This window comes from Emydura macquarii, unplaced genomic scaffold, assembly GCF_026122565.2.
Source record: "Emydura macquarii macquarii isolate MOO-44397 ecotype Brisbane River unplaced genomic scaffold, CSIRO-AGI_Emac_v2 contig_1002, whole genome shotgun sequence".
In the NCBI taxonomy this organism is placed as follows: domain Eukaryota; kingdom Metazoa; phylum Chordata; order Testudines; family Chelidae; genus Emydura; species Emydura macquarii.
Window position 1 is genome coordinate 890,145 of NW_027131139.1, and position 17,384 is coordinate 907,528.

The window sequence follows — 17,384 nt, forward strand, 5'->3', positions numbered from 1 at the left end:
TGGTTACTTCTGGCCTGTAACACTATGGAGCTGGCCACACCAGCCAGAGGCAACCCGCAAGGAGAGGATTGGGGGACCCTGGCAAGGGTGTCTCTAGAAGCAGGTAGGATGAGATGGGGGGGGTTGAAGGGTATTGGCTCTTGCACTTGTTCTGGGGTCTAGGCTGGGATTCCTGGGATGGGTAGGAAGGAGTCCCTCTGCATTGCCCTGTACCAACAGGGCAAACAGGCTGCTGAGCACGGGAAGGGGGCTAGACTTGTTGCTGGGAAACCATTAGAGAGCTGAAGGGAGTGAAACTGAGTCATTGGCTGGGTCTGATGCTGGCTGAGGGGAGACCTCATTAGTTCCCTGGCCGCGTTACTGGGGGGCAGTACATGCAGCATCGTGTGGCTTCAGCTCTTTGAAGTTTCCTGCTCTAATGATTCCAGATCTGGGGTCTTTGTAGCAAAACTCAGCCCTTGCTCATGAAAAGGGTCATTGGACAGAGATGAATCAAATTCCTCAGCCAGAGCGAGAGAGTCACTTTCCTGAAGTCACAGCCCCTTCTCCCTCAGCAGCTGTTTCCCAAGTACATACAGGTCTGACTTGCTTCCGTGCACTCTGCTGAGCTAGCCCCACCCTCCACCCCAGCGGCTCTCGGTTCCCATCACAGCTGTGCAGGGTTCTGCACAGATGCCTCGTGAGACTCAGACCCTGCCCCCAGAAGCATAATCTGAGTGGTCAAGACAGACCCAGGATAAGAGGGGAAACAGGTGTGGGGAGGGAAGTGATTCTGGCATGGTCACCAACCAGGCCAGTGGCAGAGGCACAAACAGGTCTCCTGAGTCTCATTCCAATAGTCTATCTCCCACACTACACTGCCTGCAGAATTGTTACTGGAGTGTAAGAGGCAGAAGCCCCACAGCTGGGGGGTGAAACCATAGGGTGCAGCAAGAACAATCTTCAGATTTCTACATGTGGCAACCTGGGCCTGAGAGGGATGGAGAATGAGTGAGTGACTGTGAAAGTGGCCTGGGCTCCGTGGCGGAGTCAAGGCATGGGGCGGGGGCGAGGTGTGCTGGCTGGCAGGACTGAGGTGGTGGGTGGGAGGAGGAGACAGGTATGATGGCGGACTGGCTGATGCCAAGTTGGTGAGAGAGGAGACAGGTGGGCTGGTTGGCGGGGTTGAGGTGGCAGTGGGGGAGAGAGGTGGGCAGCCTGGCTGGCAGAGCTAAGTTGGGGGACATAAGTGGGCGGGCTGACTGTTGACGCTGAGGTTGTGGTGAGACAGGTGTGCTGGCTGGCGGGGCTAAGGTGGTGGTGGAGGAGACAGGAGGGTGGGCTAGCTGGCAGAGCAAAGCGTTAGTTGAGCAAAACAGGTCAGTATCCTAGAAAGCTCCTGATCTTGCAGGAGTCCCTAGAAGCCACTGAGAGTATGGGGCAGGGTGCCAAGCTGGGCTCTGAAATGCTGAACCAGCTATTCTCGTTCTTCGTGTGCCCTGGGTCCCTCTTCCCTTTTCTCTTTCTTGTGGGGAGTCTGGGCCCGGCTCCAGCCTGTGTCAGCACAGTTGCATCTGTCTACAAGGATGTCTGCTTCCCCCATACTTACTCAGTGTGCTGCTAACTCAGCGAAGTCAGCACGGCTGCCAAGATCTGGGTGCGCTGGCGGATGGTGCGGGAGGGACCTAGGAGCGCTGTGGTGATGAGGATGTGTGCAGTGACCACTGTGCAACATAGGAGTGAGCACAGGGTTGGGGAAATGAGCTGAGACAGACGGGCTCTAAAGTGACAGCTCCCTGTGGAACTGAACCCTGGGGTGGGGTAGGGGAGGGGAGATGCTTTCCCTGCATTAATGAGCAGGAGTCAGTGTTTGTGGGGAGAGGTGGCTCAGAAAGTGCCCACCAGTTATGTTCATGCCACATTCGTCCCCAGGTGCACTGGGACGCGCTGCAGCGGGGAGGTGTGATTCCCAGCTTGGGTAGACGTACACACGACTCGAGCTAACACACTACAGATAGTGTAGCCGCGGTGGCCTGGGCAGTGGCTCAGACTAGCCACCTGGGCATGTACCTAGCATCTCGGCTGGGCTGTACTATGATGACTAGTCTAAGCCATGGTGGCCACGCTGCCATTTTTAGGCACTAGTTTGAGCAGACTAGTGAATGTAGGTCTACTGAGCTGGGAATTGTACCTCCCAGCTTCAATGTACAGACATAGCCTAACGCAGCAGTTCTCAACCAGGGATATGCAAACCCCAGGGGGTGCGCACAGATCTCCCGCGGGTACAGCAGCTCATCTAGGTATTTTTCTAGTTTTACAACAGGCTACATAAAAAGCACTGGTGAAGTCAGTACAAACACAATGAGAAAGTAAGCAATATTTCAGTACTAGTGGGCTGTGACACTTGTATTTTTATGTCTCCTTTTGTAAGCAAGTACTTTTCAAGTGAAGTGAAACTTGGGGTACGCAAGACAAATCAGGCTCCTGAAAGAGGTACAGTCGTCTGGAAAGATTGAGAACCACTGTCCTAAAGGGAAACACAGGTAGTGTTACCTAGTGATTGGGATGGAGCAGTGAGTCAGAATTCCTGGGTTCTGCTCCTGACTCTATCACTGCTCCTGTGATTTCAGCTGGGTCTCTGCATCTCAGTTTCCCCATCTGTAAAATGGGCCAAGACCTGCCTCTTAAGGGGGGATGGTTTGTATAGCTTAGTGATGGTGATGAGCTTTGGGCTGAAAAGGGCTGTACTGTGCTGAGTTTTTAGTTGTGAAGAGCAGGAATGGAACGTTCCACTCAGAAGCCGTCTCGTTGGTCTTATCACTCATCCTGAGCATTGTCTCCCGCAGACTCATTAACATCACCATCCAGTTTAAACTGAAGGCCATCAACATCCAGACAATCATTAACAATGAGATCCCGGACTGCTACACCTTCACCATCACTGTGAGTAACCTGGCCGGCTCTGAGCCAGGGCTCCCTGCGCCAGAGGAATAGGTAGCCAGCACTCCCACAGGGCTGCAGCTGCCTGAGGGAAGCCGAGGAACTAGAGATGGACAGGTCCTACTGGCCTACACTGCCTTCTTCCCAGGAGCCCACACCACAGCCTGGTCACTCTTGCTGTCAGGGAGCACTTGCTATTAAACAAAGGAAGGTTCAGGCTGAATTCCTCCCAGCTGTGTGCCCCAGGGCAGCGAGTGAGGCTGCGACACAGCACAGGCAGAGGGCAGGGAGCTCCTTGGGCTGTGTCCTGGGGTGATGAGCAGCCACGACATGAGAGACAGGGAGGAGGCCAGGGTTTCTGGCCTTGGTGCAATTCTAGTGCAGGTCTCAGTTAGAGAACTGCCCTTGCTCCACAGTCCATCTGCTGACTTAAGCAATGGAAAAGTTTGTTGCAGCTCTTTCCTCTTAGCCCTGCAGAACCAGCTCAGTGGCTGGATTCCAGCTGACTCATGCGTCTCCAAGAGACTTGCTCAGTTCTGAGCTGAGAAACCCTTCCCAGAGAGCCAGGAGCCCAGCTGGGCTCGCTGAGCTGGTGGGCTGGCAGATGCACCCTGTCTGCATGGCTGCTAGCTAAGCGGGTCCTCCATCAGAGGGTAGGTGTGGGACCAGAGCAGAACTTGAATAAGGGAGTGAGAGTCCTGCGGTGGGAGTGGGGCTGGCGAGGACTCTCTGGGGCACGGCGAGATGTCCAGCCAGAGAGGTTCCTGGCTGTCCCGGCCCCTCCTTGCTGTGCAGTAGCAGCCTTCCTCTTCCTTCACCAGATCACGTTTGACAACAAGGCTCACAGTGGCCGGGTGAAAATCAGCCTGGACAACAAAGCCGACATCAAAGAGTGCAAAGACCCCAGTGTCTATGGCCGAGGTACGGGCTGGGCAGAGCAGACAGAACGGGGGGCACTTCCTCTCCCCTTGCTAACTGGAAGGGCCGTTGGTGCGGCCATGCCAGTGCTGCGATGCTCCATTAAGGCCTGTCCATTCTAAACACCCCCCTCAGCAAATGTGACCTCACCTCTGGGCTGAGCCTTCCTCGCCCTGATCTGCCTGGGGATGATTGGGGTGGGTGGAGGAATCTGTTCAGCAGCATCTGAGTGATCTGTGGGTGATGTGACTCGGAAGTGTCCCTGGAAGACCATGCGCCATTTCTGTGATCCGAGCAGACCCGCTCACTCTATTTCCTCACTCCCCCGTAACTCAAATCCTGGCTCCAGGGTGTGCACTGGGTGCCACCCCTGCTGTCTGGCAGGCTGACGCTGCTGTCTGCTGGGTGCTCTAGGCCAGTGCTGCCTGTGGGCTCTGCACCTGCTGGCTTCATTCGCAGACCCTGGAGCGCTTTGTCTCCTTAGCTGCTTCTCCTCCACCGGGGCTCTCCCACACTGCACTCTGGGCTCCGCTTGGCTGCCCTGACATTACACTGCTTCTTCCAGGAGACAACACCTTCCGCGTGCTCTTCGATGTGGCTGTGATCCTCGTTTGTGTGCTGTCCTTCATCCTGTGTGCCCGCTCCATCATCCGGGGCCTGATGCTGCAGCATGTGAGTACTGGCCTGTCCTGCTGTGCTGATCAGCATTAGCCCTTGGAGTGCAACTAGGCGCAAGCATCCGGCTCTGACAGCCTGGCCCCTTGCCACGCATGCAGCCTCTCAGGAATGAGTGGGCCTCCTCATGGGTGTAAGGCCGTGCTCACTGCAGTGATCCCCTTTGAGGCTGGGTCTCACTGGTGAGATTTCCAAGTCATTTCCTATGAATTCCTTGGGGCACACAACTACTGCACAAGCCTGAGGGCCGCGGGCAGCTCTGGGGGCAGTGTGGCTCCGTGGGAATGCAGTCTGTGTGAGACGGAGCTGTCAGAGGCTGGAGACACTGCTCCTAGCTGAGCTGACCTGGAGGTGAGCAGAGCGTCAGAGCAGTGAAAGGAGATGAAGGTGATGATCTGACCTTGTCAAAGGCAAATATGAATTTACTTTGAGCCGGAGAGAATCTCCCTCTCCTGGAGCACTGTGCGGAGCTGGGAGTTTTGCTTTGTCTGTTTCTGCAAGAGTGAGAATTCTGAGGGATGGGGCCCTGCTGCTCCCACTGGGGCCTTCTAAACAGCCATGGTCCCAAACCAAACATACCCATGGGTCCCTTGCGCGTCCACCTGAATCCCCTGCCCGAGGAGCCTTGTCCTGCTGCGGGTCCGTCACCAGTCTCCATTCTGCTTGCAGGAGTTGGGCCATTTCTTTCAGAGACGCTACAACCAGAACGTCTGCCTGTCGGACCGCATGGAGTTCGTGAACGGCTGGTACATCCTGCTGGTGGTGAGTGATGTCCTGACGGTGTCCGGGACCATCATGAAGATTGGAATTGAGTCAAAGGTGAGGGGATAACCAGGCATCTATTCTTGTGTGTGCTCTGCCCTCCTTCCTCCCCATGGGGCTGGGAACCCTCCCAGAGAATCTCACTAGCAAAATCTCTTCTCTCCATCCTGGGAATGCTGCTAGGGCAGGAATGCTGGCAGGGGTGTGTATGGCCCCTGGAAGGCCACACCTTTGTTCCCAGCAGCTGGCTGCTGCTCTGTTGTGGTTGGGGCACTGGGATTCCTCCTTGCCCTGACAGGATTAGGGGCAAGGACCCTGCTCAGCCAGGCCAGAGGAGGCGAGGCAGGTGCTGATCCCCTTGGAATGCACCATCTGCCCCCAGCCAGAGCTGTGAATAGCTAAAAGCCTGAGGGGACGAGCACTAAGGAGCCAGACTAGAGGAACCAGCTCCCTAGCGTCCCAGTGTCAGGAGGGGAGTCACAGGCCAGACAGGCAGCCAGTAGTCTTGCTGGCAGTGACTGGCTTAGGGGCATGGTGCTCCAAGCCTCGATGCAGATGGGGTGCTGCCAAACCTGCTGACTCAGAGCTGTTTGTAAGATCAGTGCAGTAATCCTGCAGTTCCTTGGCCTCCTGTGGAGCTCAGAGGCACCATTTTCCTGATCCGTGCCCAGCCCAGCAGGCTCTTCAGGAGGGACCCCGTCTGCCACTGGGTGGCCCCGTGGCTGCCTGGGGGTGCCGGATTGCTGCTCTCCCCGTGCTCTGGAGTGAGGGCATGAACATGGCTGCAGAGCACAACCACCGGAGCGTTTTAGTGATGTTCTGCTCTGTAGACCTGTACCGGGCCCTGAGTGACACAGCTCCTCCCACCAACAGACAGATGTAGAGGACACAAGGCCAGATCTTTGTCCAGTTTAAAAGGGTCCAAGTGGCTTCCTCCCTTCCCTTGGGAAACCATTCCAGGTGTCCTAACCAACCCTGTGCTGATCCAGAGCCCAACCCGCCCTGCCTCCTAGCTGCATCCCCTTGGTCCATCCCAAAGGAGACTGACAGGCTGTTGTCCTGGAGCCAGGCTCCCTTCTGATCTGTCCTCCCTCTGCTGCCTCCTGGGAGCACAAGGTGCTGGAGCTGCCCTGTGAGGGAGTGTCACCACTCTGGGTGCTGTGAGGTCTTTCCTGATGCAGCCCAAATTGCTTGGGGCCCTCTTCTAACCGATCATGTTCCAAAGACGTGTAATGAGCTGCGTGCTGTTCCCAGCTGCCCCGTCCACCGTGCCAGTAGCTCAGCTGGGTTCCTGCTCCCCTGGCTGTAATAGATTCATAGATTCCAAGGGCAGAAGGGACCCTAACCTCCTAGGTAACACAGGCCAGAGACCTTTCCCAGAGCACAGCTCTGAGAAAAATATCCTATCTTGAATTAAAAATTGCCAGTGATGGAGAGTCCACCACAGCCCTTGGTGAACAGCAGAGCGGGACCGATAGTCCAGAGCACTGAACACCCAAAGCTCGTGTTAACGATGGGGCCCATGTTTGCTGGGAGGGGCGGGACCGCCTGACGTGTCTGTGTGTCTGTCTGCAGAACTTTGCCAGCTACGACGTGTGCAGCATCCTCCTGGGTACCTCCACACTCTTGGTCTGGGTCGGGGTCATCCGCTACCTCAGCTTCTTCCAGAAATACAATGTGAGTGATGCCTGCATGCAGACGCACACAGCACGCATGAGAGAGCTCTGCCCCCTTAGCGGCAGCACTGCCTGCGGTGCCACGCTCTGCTCAGAGGGATGGCCTGGGTAAACTTTGCCCCAATCTGCCAACCCCCCTCAGTCCTGACCTGCAGCATGTCACTACGTCTCCCTATCCCCATCTCTGCTCTCACAGCTCAACCAACCCCCCTCAGTCCTGACCTGCAGCATGTCACTACGTCTCCCTATCCCCATCTCTGCTCTCACAGCTCAACCAATGCCCCTCAATCCTGACCTGCAGCCCTGCCCCTGCCATTCCAGATGGGGGTTCACCTCTCCCTCAGCTCTGCCAGTGTCCCTCAGTCCTGCCTCGCAACCCCCTGCTACTCTAGTCCTGCTCTCTCAACAAACAAAACTGGAGCAATTCATTGGAAACCTGTCGGGCTAGCTAATGCTCTGAGTGCTTGGCATAAGTCCTCCGAAAGGGTGACGCTTCCAACACTCCCTTGGAGAATCATTCTGCAGCCTGGTCGCTTGCCCTGATACTCAGCACCATTGCCCTGTATGGTCATGCCATTGCCTCTGCTTCTCTCCCTGGGTCACGTAAATGCCCCTCCTCCCTGGCTCCTGTTCCTATGAACAGCCTCTGCTCCAGCAGACACGAGGTCTCCCAGCTATGCATACTCAGCTGTCTGAAGCTCTTCTCTGGAGGATCACTGCCAGCCTGGGGAGTGGGTTCCTAGGACAGGACTCAGTCCCAGGTGCTGTTCCTGCAGGGCTCTGGCAAGACTCGTGCCACCCTGCTCCAAGACGTGATGCCTCTGCATGTGTAGCAGAGAGTAGCTGTGGCCTTGCTGGCTGCCATGTGGCACTGCAGGCCTTGGTTTCCTCTGCTGCTCCTCTCATGCAGCCCCCACAGCTATTCTTGCTCCCATCTGATCTCCATGTGGTGACTGATCCCAGCTCCATGATGGTGTCCCTTTCCCCTGGAGGCAGCCGTCTCCTGTGGACTCTGGGTGTGCCGCTGGAGAAGCCCTGCTGTGTTAGTGTTCCACAATCACATCTGTCTCCCCCAGATTCTCATTGTGACCATGAGGGTTGCCCTCCCCAACGTGATCCGCTTCTGCTGCTGTGTGGCCGTCATTTACCTGGGTTACTGCTTCTGCGGGTGGATCGTACTGGGACCATACCACGTCAAGGTACCACGGGGCACTGTGCCATGTTGGGGTTGGCTGGGGAGACCAGACCTGTGTGGCTAGGGGCCTGGGGGGACTGTACCATTTTGTGAGGATGTGTGGTGGTGGTGGTGGGGCTATGTCTGGCTTGGGGCATTGGGGGGATGGGACTGTGCTGTTTGGCCAGGGGCATTGGGAACTGTACCAGGTTGCGGAGGAGAACTAGGTTTCTGTGGCTAAGGGCATTGGGTTGGGGAGACCAGGTGTGGCAGGCTCTACCCTGTCCAGGCATTGGAGGGGACCAGGTCTGTATCATGGGGAGTTGAGGGGGGCTGGGTCTGTGGCTAGGAGCACTGGAGTCATGCCTTTGCTTGAGTGGAATTCTAAGGCTCTGGGATCTCTATGGCTTGGAGTGCACCGAGGGCTGGGAGCTTGGAGTCTCCGGTGGTGCTGGTGGTAGCTCAGCCTTGCATCCCTCCCTGCCCTGTGAAATGGTAACGACCCTTCCTGTGCATTAGGGAAGAACACAGCCAGTCTTGATCCCTGTCCCAGTCCCTTCAGTGTGTGTGTGTGGGGGAGGGAGGGGGGGAGAAGAGATCACCAAGAAACCCTCCCAGCGGAAACAAAATGCAGGGGACAGAGCAGCCCTTCCCCCAACAGCAGCTGGCATCAGCCTCTCCTTGCACAGTGGGGAGCAGCAGCGAGGAATGACCCTCTCTGTCCTGCTGCACTGGTTAGTGCAGTGTAGGGCCTGGAGCAGGTGAGGCTGCTATAACAGACCCTCTAGCACACGGCTTGGCTTGACTCAACTCAGCTCAGGCAGAGCCTCTGCTCCCGGGCAGGCAGCTCCAAGCGACAGGTGGTGAGAGGGCAGGAGGATATGAGTCAAGCAGGAAATGGGCCCTCAAGGGGCCTGTTCCTGATTCCACAGCTGCCCTGCTGGGGGATGCTGGCTAGTCACTTCCCTTCTCTGTGCCCATCGAGAGGAGGGGCTAATGGCTGGATAGCGCATAGGGCCCTTTGACGTGAAGGGGGAAGATCCCTGGTGGTCGTGGTAGCTCTGGTGCCATTGAGCCCAGCTGCTCATGCAGCGCTGCTCCAATTCCCCACGTGGCCTTGCTCCGGTGTCTCCGCGGCAGTGCCTGTACTCAAGGGCTTGGCGATCTCTGCCCCATGTGCAGTTCCGCTCCCTCTCCATGGTGTCCGAGTGCCTCTTCTCTCTCATCAACGGGGATGACATGTTCGTGACCTTCGCCGAGATGCAGCAGAACAGCTACCTGGTGTGGCTCTTCAGCCAGGTCTACCTCTACACCTTCATCAGCCTCTTCATCTACATGGTGCTCAGCCTCTTCATTGCACTCATCACTGGCTCCTATGAGACCATCAAGGTCAGTACGAGGCGTGCGTCTTCTCTGGGCTCCGCCTGTTGTGGGGCCCAGCTTGGGCTGCAGGCTTGTCAGAGCCCAACGGCTACGTCCAGCCTGCACGAAATGGACCCTGTCTCAAGTTCCCTCAGCCGTCTCCATCTTGGGGTGGAGCACAGCATGCTGGGTTGTGAAGCCCTTGCAGCAGCGCGCATTGTGAGCTCCATAAGCTGCTCTGTTAGAATGGTGCCAACGGTGGACTTGGTGAAGGGCACGCTGGGCAGGACCCCCATGGCTTGGCTGGAGCTGGCAAGCATCCCCTGGGGACGTGCTTTGGAGGCAGTTTTACTTGAGACCATAAGCACCTGTGTGCCTGAGCCTGCCTGTTCCCAGCTCGACCCATGGGCTCCATCAATTTAAATCCAAAGTGGTGCCATCTACGGTCCCTTGGGCTGTGCTGCTGTGGCCCGGTTGCTGACAGCCCCGTAGGGGGCTATGAGGAAGGGGGTGAGGGCCCTGGAGCCTGCCCTCATGGGTATTGAGTCCCATGAGGAAGTGCTCTCCAAGGATGCTGTGGCCTTCTCTCCAGGTCTGTGGATCTCGTCCATGTGGGCATACCCCTCTGCCCTGGGATTCGCCCAGTGCAGTCAGCGCAAGGTGAGCTTTCCCCAGGGACATGGCAGGGCTGCCTGTGATGTGAGGGGATTGTCTCTGGCCCATTGGATCCTCACCCTCTGCTGTCATCATCTGGGTCCCAGCTAGGCCATGGTCAAGACTCCAGCATGCCCACATAAGGCACTGACCAGCCCTCCGAGCCATTAGTGCCCTGGATTGGCTCCCCTTCCCAGTGTCACCTGCTGTTGAGAGGAGGCGGGAGGCCAGGTGCAGCACGCCTGGAGCTGGCAGGCAGTATGCTGACCTCTCTGTCCATTCTTGCAGCACCAGTGTGAGGGCGATACACCCATCACACAGCTCCACATGTACATTGCTGAGTGCAAAGACAGCCCTGGGTCTGGCAAGTTCCGCCGTGACAGCAGCTCCTCCTGCTCAGTCTTCTGCTGCTGTGAGCGGTACGTATGCAGGGCGGGAGCCAACCTGCCCCAGGGCCAGGCCCCACAGGCTCTGGGGACAGGATGAGCTGAACCACTCTGCTCTAGCCCTGTTCCAGTAACTCCCTAGGGTCAGAACTGGTGTGGCTCTTAGGAGATGTGGCAGTGGGGAGAATGGTCCCCATGTGCTAAGCAGAGAAATGAACTGCACATTGTACCCTGCTCAATAGAAGAGGTTTTCAAAGACGATGGACTAAATAGTAGTAAGTTACCAGGACCAGCTGCTGTTCACCCACTAGTTTTGAAGGAACTCAAATATAAAACTGCAACATTCCTAACTATGGTATGTAATCTATCGCCCAAACAAGTCTCTGTACCAGATGGGTGGAAGGCAGCTAATGTAACGCCGATTTAAAAAAAACAAATAGAAAAAGGCTCCAGACGTGATTCTGACCAGTAAACGTAACTTCAGTACTGGGCAAATTGGAAGAAACTATGGTAAAGAACAGAATGAGCAGACACTTAGATAAACGTGTTGGGGAAGAGCAACATGGTGTTTGCAAATGATGAGGCATGACTTTTAGGAGTCAGCAAGCATGTGGGTAAGGGTAAGTCAGTGGATATAGTGTACTTGGATTTTTAGAAAGACTGACAAGGTCCCTCCCCAAAGGCTCTTAAGGGAACTAAGGGATAACAGGGTAGGCCCCTTCCTGGATCAGTCACTGGTTAAACAATAGGAAACAAAGGGTGGGAATAAATAGTCAGTGTTCACAATGGAGAGAGTTAAACAACAGGGTGCCCCAAGGTCCTAGACTGGGACCTGTACTGTTCAACAGAGTCATTAACAATCTGGAAAAGGAACTGAACAGTGAAGCAGCAAAGTTGCAGATGATACAAGATGGGTAAGTCCAAAGCTGACTGTGAAGAGTTGTAGGGGGATCTCACATAACTGAGTGACTGGGCAAGAAATGTCTGTTGAAATTCAACGTTGATAAGTGCAAAGTAATGCACACTGGAAAAAAATAATCCTAACTACACATATAATGATGGGTTCTAAATTAACTGTTACCACTCAAGAAAGAGATCTTGGAGTCACCATGGATAGGTCTCCAAAAACTTCAGCTCAATGCACAGCAGTGGACTAAAGTGCTAATAATGTTAGGAATTATTATGAAAGGAATAGAATATAAGACCAAAAATATCATAATGCCACCATATAAATCCTAGGTGTGCCCACACCTTGAATACTATGTCTAGTTCTGGTTGCCGGATCTGAAAAAGATTATAGTGGAACTGGAAGAGTTTCAGAGAAGGGCAACAGAGATAATCAATGGTATGGAGTACTTTCCATATGAGGAGAGTCTAAAAAGATTAGGTCCATTCAGCTTAGAAAAGAGATGCCTGGAGGGGATATGTTAAAGGTCTATAAAATCACAAGTGATGTGGAAAAAGTGAATAGAGAAGTATTATTTACCTTTGCCACAATACAAAAACCAGGGGTCACCCAATGAAATGAATAGGGAGCAGATTTAGCAGGAACAAAAGGAAATACTTTTTTCACACAATGCACAATTAACCTGTGGAACTCATTGCCATGGGATGCTGCGATGGCCAAGAGTATAACTGTGTTTGAAAAAAAACTAGGTGAGTTCATGGAGGAGGGTTGCAACCCATGCTTGGGACAAGCCTAAACCTCTGACTCCCAGAAGGGGAAGACGTGGGTGGATCACTCCAACTGTCCTGTTCTGTACACTCCCCCTGAAGCTCTGGTTCTGGCCACTGTCAGAGACAGGACGCTGGGCTAGATGGACCATTGGTCTGACTCAGCATGGCCGGTCTTATGTTCTTTTGTCTCATCACTGCCCACTCCTGTGATAGTAGGGGACTGGGTCAGGACTGAGAGTCACTGGCAGGGCTGTGGGGGGCAGGGCTGGGACAGCAGGTCAGGTCTGTGGTGACCAGGAAGCCTGTAATCTTACTACACGTATTAGTCCTTCACTTCCATGCGCTCCATGTGAAAATACTGGCGGCAGCGTACATACAGCCTAGAGATGGGAAGCAGCCTGAGAGTCGTTCCCCACCTGCTCCCTAGGACGTGGGATGGAGAGGGGCATCTGGACGGATTGTTTAGTCTGGGTATAAAAGGTTCTCAAACATCAGGCTAAACAGCAGCCAGATCAGAGTCTAGCAACCTGCTCAAGGACCTCCCGGCCCAGCCCCATCTCTGCAGCAGGCATCACTGCTGGGGCAATTCCCAGCTCAGCACGCTGTACAGAGGTCAGTCCTGGTGCAGCTCTGAGCTCCACTGTGCTGCATGGCAGCCTCCCGGCCAGCCAGCTCTGCCCTGGGGCTGGATTCCCCCTGCCGTCAGAGTGCCTGTCAGCGCTGGCCTCCGATGCAGCGAACCCAGTTGGGGCTGGGGCCGTAGTGCTCACGGGTTCCTCTGTTCCCCTGCAGGGCTCCGCTACAGGACAACATACTGGTGGTGAATTGACAGCCCTGGTGGGAGAGCCTGACCTGTGGACCTGTGCGGGAGAGCGCCCTCTGTTGCACTGCTGCAGAACTGAGCCTGTGCATGGAACTGGTTGGAGGGAATTGGCTGTGGGGACAGTCCCAGCCCTGTGGATCTGGGGCCCTCCCCTACTGCTTTCCAGTGGCAGCTGCCTCTCCAGCAGGACTCCAAGGACTGGTAGCAGGAGTGGGGCTGTGTGGCCCCCAAGCAGAGACGTGGCTGAGCTCTGTCCACCGATAGGAGCCCTGGATCTGCTGAGCCAGCCTTAGCCGACAGCCGATGGACCCTGTGCTCAGCCTGCGCTGGCCACGTGCTCTGCCTGGGCTGTGGCCACAGCTTTTATGTAACTTTTTTATTTACTTTTCCCAGGCTGCGTGATCTGTGGAGGGAGGGGGAAAAGGGCTGAGGGCCCCTCTTGTCGCTGCCTGGGGGGGAAGCGTGGCTCCTCACGTGGAGCCTGGCGGAATGGAACCTGAATGAGATGGGCACTGCAGTGATGCCAGCAATCCTGCCCTATGGCGATGCCACCCCTCAGCAGCAGTTGCCCCTGTCTCTGCCAGCCTGAGGCCCAGCAGAGTGCTGAGTTTATATAGTGGAAGGAGTTCCTGTGTTGGAGCCTTTGCTCCCTTAGGCAGAGAGCCCAACTCTGCAGGGGGCTAGGACAGTTCAGGGAAGATGCTGCTCTCCAGACCTTGTGGATGCTCTTAACCCCCCCTACCCCCTGTTGGGAACTGGTGCCACCCCAGAGCCTGTGTCCTGGGTACTGCTTTCTGTCACCGCGTCTTTCTTCCAGTCTTAGCTCTCTTCTCTGGTCTGTCTGCTGCAGCCCCTGTGCCGCTGGCCAGCTGTGCCCCGCTGTGCTGGCCACCCTGTGCAGCCTGGGCTCTTGATAGTTTGGATTTAGCTTTAGAACTTTTTTTTTTTAATGTTCAAGCCACTCCCCTTAGCATGCCCTGCCTGCGGGCGCTGGACTGAGCCCTTCCTGCTGCCTCGGGGTGTTTTGAGCCCTTATTTTTCCTCTACTTTGTTACCTTTAGAAACAGTCTGCTCTCCCCGATTCCTACTGGAGGTCTCCATGGAGGAGCAGAGAGCTGGGAGCGGGTATCAGCTTCTGCCTGTCAGCGAGGGAGGGCATGCTCAGGCTTTGCACAGACCTCTTCAGCTTTGAGGGTCTGACAAAGCCCGGTGTCTGTGCTCTGCTGTGCTCTGATGTCACAATTCTGCCGGTCTCCAAGCCTTCCAGAAGCCTCCAGCACAGAGAGGGGAGCCAAGTTTCTGATGGAAATAACGGTGGGAAAGGATAGGTTCTTTCTGCTTCCACGGCAGCAGAGCCCCAAGGGCTCAGTTCCTTTTGCCAGTCACTTTGGAGTTTTAATACTTTTTAAATCCTGTTTTTAGGAATCACTGCAGTGATGACACCAGCCTCCCCTGAGCATTGTTCACAGCCCAGCACGTGTGTGCGCGCGCTGGTGATGGCTGCTGGCTATCCTCTGTGGGGCCGGATCAATCAGATCCTTCCCTGGGGCCTTAAAGGGGTATGTCCAGTATCCACACCCATGAATAACTCAGAATCCTCCGGGGCCAGGACCTTCTGTTCCTTCTAAATCCCTTTCACATTGCCAGGGTCTCTAGCATCCTGTCTGCTGCTGTGTGAGTCCCTCTGAGTGGCCCCAAGAGCTAGAGCTGCACCTGCCTCCCCTGCACACAGCCTCCCTGCTCTGCTTGGCTTGTGCTGTTAGCGGGGAGCACCTGGGCTAGCTGCCCCTCCCCAGAAGGCACAAAGGAAAATGGCCTAGGAGACCTCCCCTTCTCTGCCCAATCTCGGGGGTCCAACCAGCTCTGGTGCGACTCCCAAGAGCTGCAGATGGAAAGGCGCAATCTGAAGGGGATGCTGTCTCTTAGGCTGCGTCTACACTACACACTACTACGCCGCATACTGGGGCGTAGCTATACATGTCCGTGAAAGGCCGTGGCAGGGGGAAGCTGAGCCTTTTCCTGCAGTGGACGCAGCAGCAGGACACCACCATGCTAAAAATAGCAGTGTAGATGGGGAGGCACAGCATGGTTGAGTGGAGCTGTGTGGGCTTTCCCCACCCGCCTCATGGTCTACTGCTGTTTACAGCCATGCTGGGGGCTACACACACATGTACACTACATACGGCTGAGAGAGGTGCAGTGTAGACCTACCCTTAATGGTTTTAAGCAGATCCTATCCCTTTAAGGCAGGGGTTCTCATGGGGTCGTGAGGTTATTACGGTGGGGTTGCAAGCTGTCAGCTCCTGTGTATGCCAATAAGGATGGCATGGCATGAGGGGGTCATCACAGCCTGAAATATTTTCAAAGGGGGTCCCAGCAAAAAGAGTTGGAGAGCCCCTGCTTTATAGCCCTGTTGCTAAAAGTACTGTGCCTGGTACCCAGCAGGAGCCCCCATAGTCCACAGCTGGGCCTGGGGACTCGATCTCCCCAGGCTTAGTGACCCCCTGCTCTCCTACAGCCTTGTACTTCAGGCCCTGGCTGCCTGTACTCGGTGCCAGGATGTCCGGTCTGCCACCTGCCTCGTGCTCTGGGCACTGACTGACCCACTGTGAGAGGCATGAGCTGGCACCAGTCCCCCACTTCCAGCAAACAAATGGAACTTGTGTCCTATGCAGACTGGAAAGGAGCCTTTGGCCTCTGGGGCTGGGCATGCTGGAGTCCCTGTGAAACTGGGTCTCCTGAACAAATTAGCAGCAGATGGGCTGTCTTGGGACAGACTTGTCAGCGTCCTGCCTCCATCTTCTGTGAAAGCACATGCCTTTCCACAACACTGAATTCACTGGCAGCCTGGGACTGCAGGAAAGGGGTAACAGCAGAGTCAGGGACTCAGATTGGTAGCAGCGCTAGGAGCATTTAAATCTTCCTCTGGCATAGCCGCCTCAGGAAGCCAGCACTTCCTGGGTCTTTGGATTGTGCTCACTTTGTGGTGTTGGAGTCAGCGTAGCCAGCTTGACCCTCTCCCTGCTCAGGGCTGTTAGTGCTGGTGACGCCAGCAGTGCCTGCTCATCTGTTGAGGGAGATCTAGGCTCAGGCCCCTTCTAGGACTGTCTGAATGTGAATCCCCATGGAGAGGAAAGGTGCCTGTGTGGCTGAGTCAGTGCCTCAGAGCTGTTGGCTGTGATGAATTGTGCTTCAGTCAGACCATTGCCCAAGCCCTGCTCAGCTCACACAGCACCAGGCAAGGGCCTCCCTACCTGACTGCTTCTCCCAGTCTTCTGCTCCCCACCTGACTGCTTCTCCCTGTGCAGCCTCTCAGGTGGGTTCCCCTCACCCCTTGCTTAGGGTGCGTCACTCTTCCTATTGACTACCAGGGGGCTGAGTGGCTTATATGGATTTTGTTTGGCTTGGAGCATTGCCACCTGTGCTCGACTCCTGGTGTCCCAGGGCCACAGCGGCTCTGTCCACACTGAAAACCCCGTGCTTTGGACCGTGGAAACTAGATCTGAGTCTTCTGCCCTTGAACTGCATGGAAGGGAAGGGTTCTCAGGGCTGGGGCTCCTGTCCCATGTGCATGCAATCTGGCGGCTCATGCTCTGCTTGTAGTGGCTGGATGTTGGGAGCAGAGTTAAGCCAACAGGAGCATTTATGAACAGCCCTGCTGGCCCTTCCACTATAGTGTCTATTGCCCTGCTGAAGGGCCTGGTGTACAGCTGGCCTAGGCCCTACTGCTACCTAGGCACTGCCTAGTGTAGGTGTAATCTGTCTTCTCTGTGGCCGGTAGAGGCCTATGCTGCTGGAGCTGGCCAAAGGGGCTGTTCATCACTCTGGATGTGTTGTCTTGTGGGCTGTTGGGCAGGACAGGTCACAGGCATGTTTTGTAACAACACAAGCAGCTGTTTCCCTGTGGAAGCTGGCATGGTGACAGCTCAGCATTATTACATAGAGTCCCCTCTCCCTCTTGGAAAGCTCCACTGAATACGCACTGCCTGCAACCTGCACTGTCCCTTTGCTGTCTGCATGGGCCACTGCTGTCAGGACAGAGGGGGCCCCCTCTCTTCTAACAAGCCGCTTGCATTCAGCCCTCTCTGTAGCACCACACACTGCTGTCTGCCCCCCTCATGTGCTAAACTCCTTCATCCCACTGTGCAGCTAGCACATGGGCCTGCGAATAGTGCCAGCAGCTGTGCCTGGATCTGTATGCCAATCTGTATAGGGGCTGCTCCAGGGTTAGGACTGCTGTGCTGGGGACAAAATGCTGTCACGTTTCTCTCCTACACCCCCTAACCACAGGGACTCTCACCCGTCTGCATTGCTGCTGGGGTGATGAGCTTATCACAAGCATCTTTGCACTGAGGTGG

The 17,384-nt window shown here is 55.5% G+C and overlaps 1 protein-coding gene across 1 annotated transcript in view; it reads left to right on the forward strand.

The window, feature by feature from the left end:
• The window catches only part of MCOLN1 (mucolipin TRP cation channel 1), a 28,773-nt gene extending 13,391 nt beyond the window's left edge, over window positions 1–15,382 (forward strand). Inside the window, exons 6-14 of the mRNA XM_067544593.1 lie at window positions 2,826–2,922; window positions 3,741–3,840; window positions 4,403–4,509; window positions 5,182–5,331; window positions 6,850–6,951; window positions 8,027–8,149; window positions 9,307–9,513; window positions 10,429–10,559; window positions 12,996–15,382. Of these exons, the coding sequence (XP_067400694.1) occupies window positions 2,826–2,922; window positions 3,741–3,840; window positions 4,403–4,509; window positions 5,182–5,331; window positions 6,850–6,951; window positions 8,027–8,149; window positions 9,307–9,513; window positions 10,429–10,559; window positions 12,996–13,032 (1,054 nt within the window). The 3' untranslated portion in view covers window positions 13,033–15,382. The remainder of the gene's footprint in view (window positions 1–2,825; window positions 2,923–3,740; window positions 3,841–4,402; window positions 4,510–5,181; window positions 5,332–6,849; window positions 6,952–8,026; window positions 8,150–9,306; window positions 9,514–10,428; window positions 10,560–12,995) is intronic.
• Window positions 15,383–17,384: the final 2,002 nt, after the last annotated feature.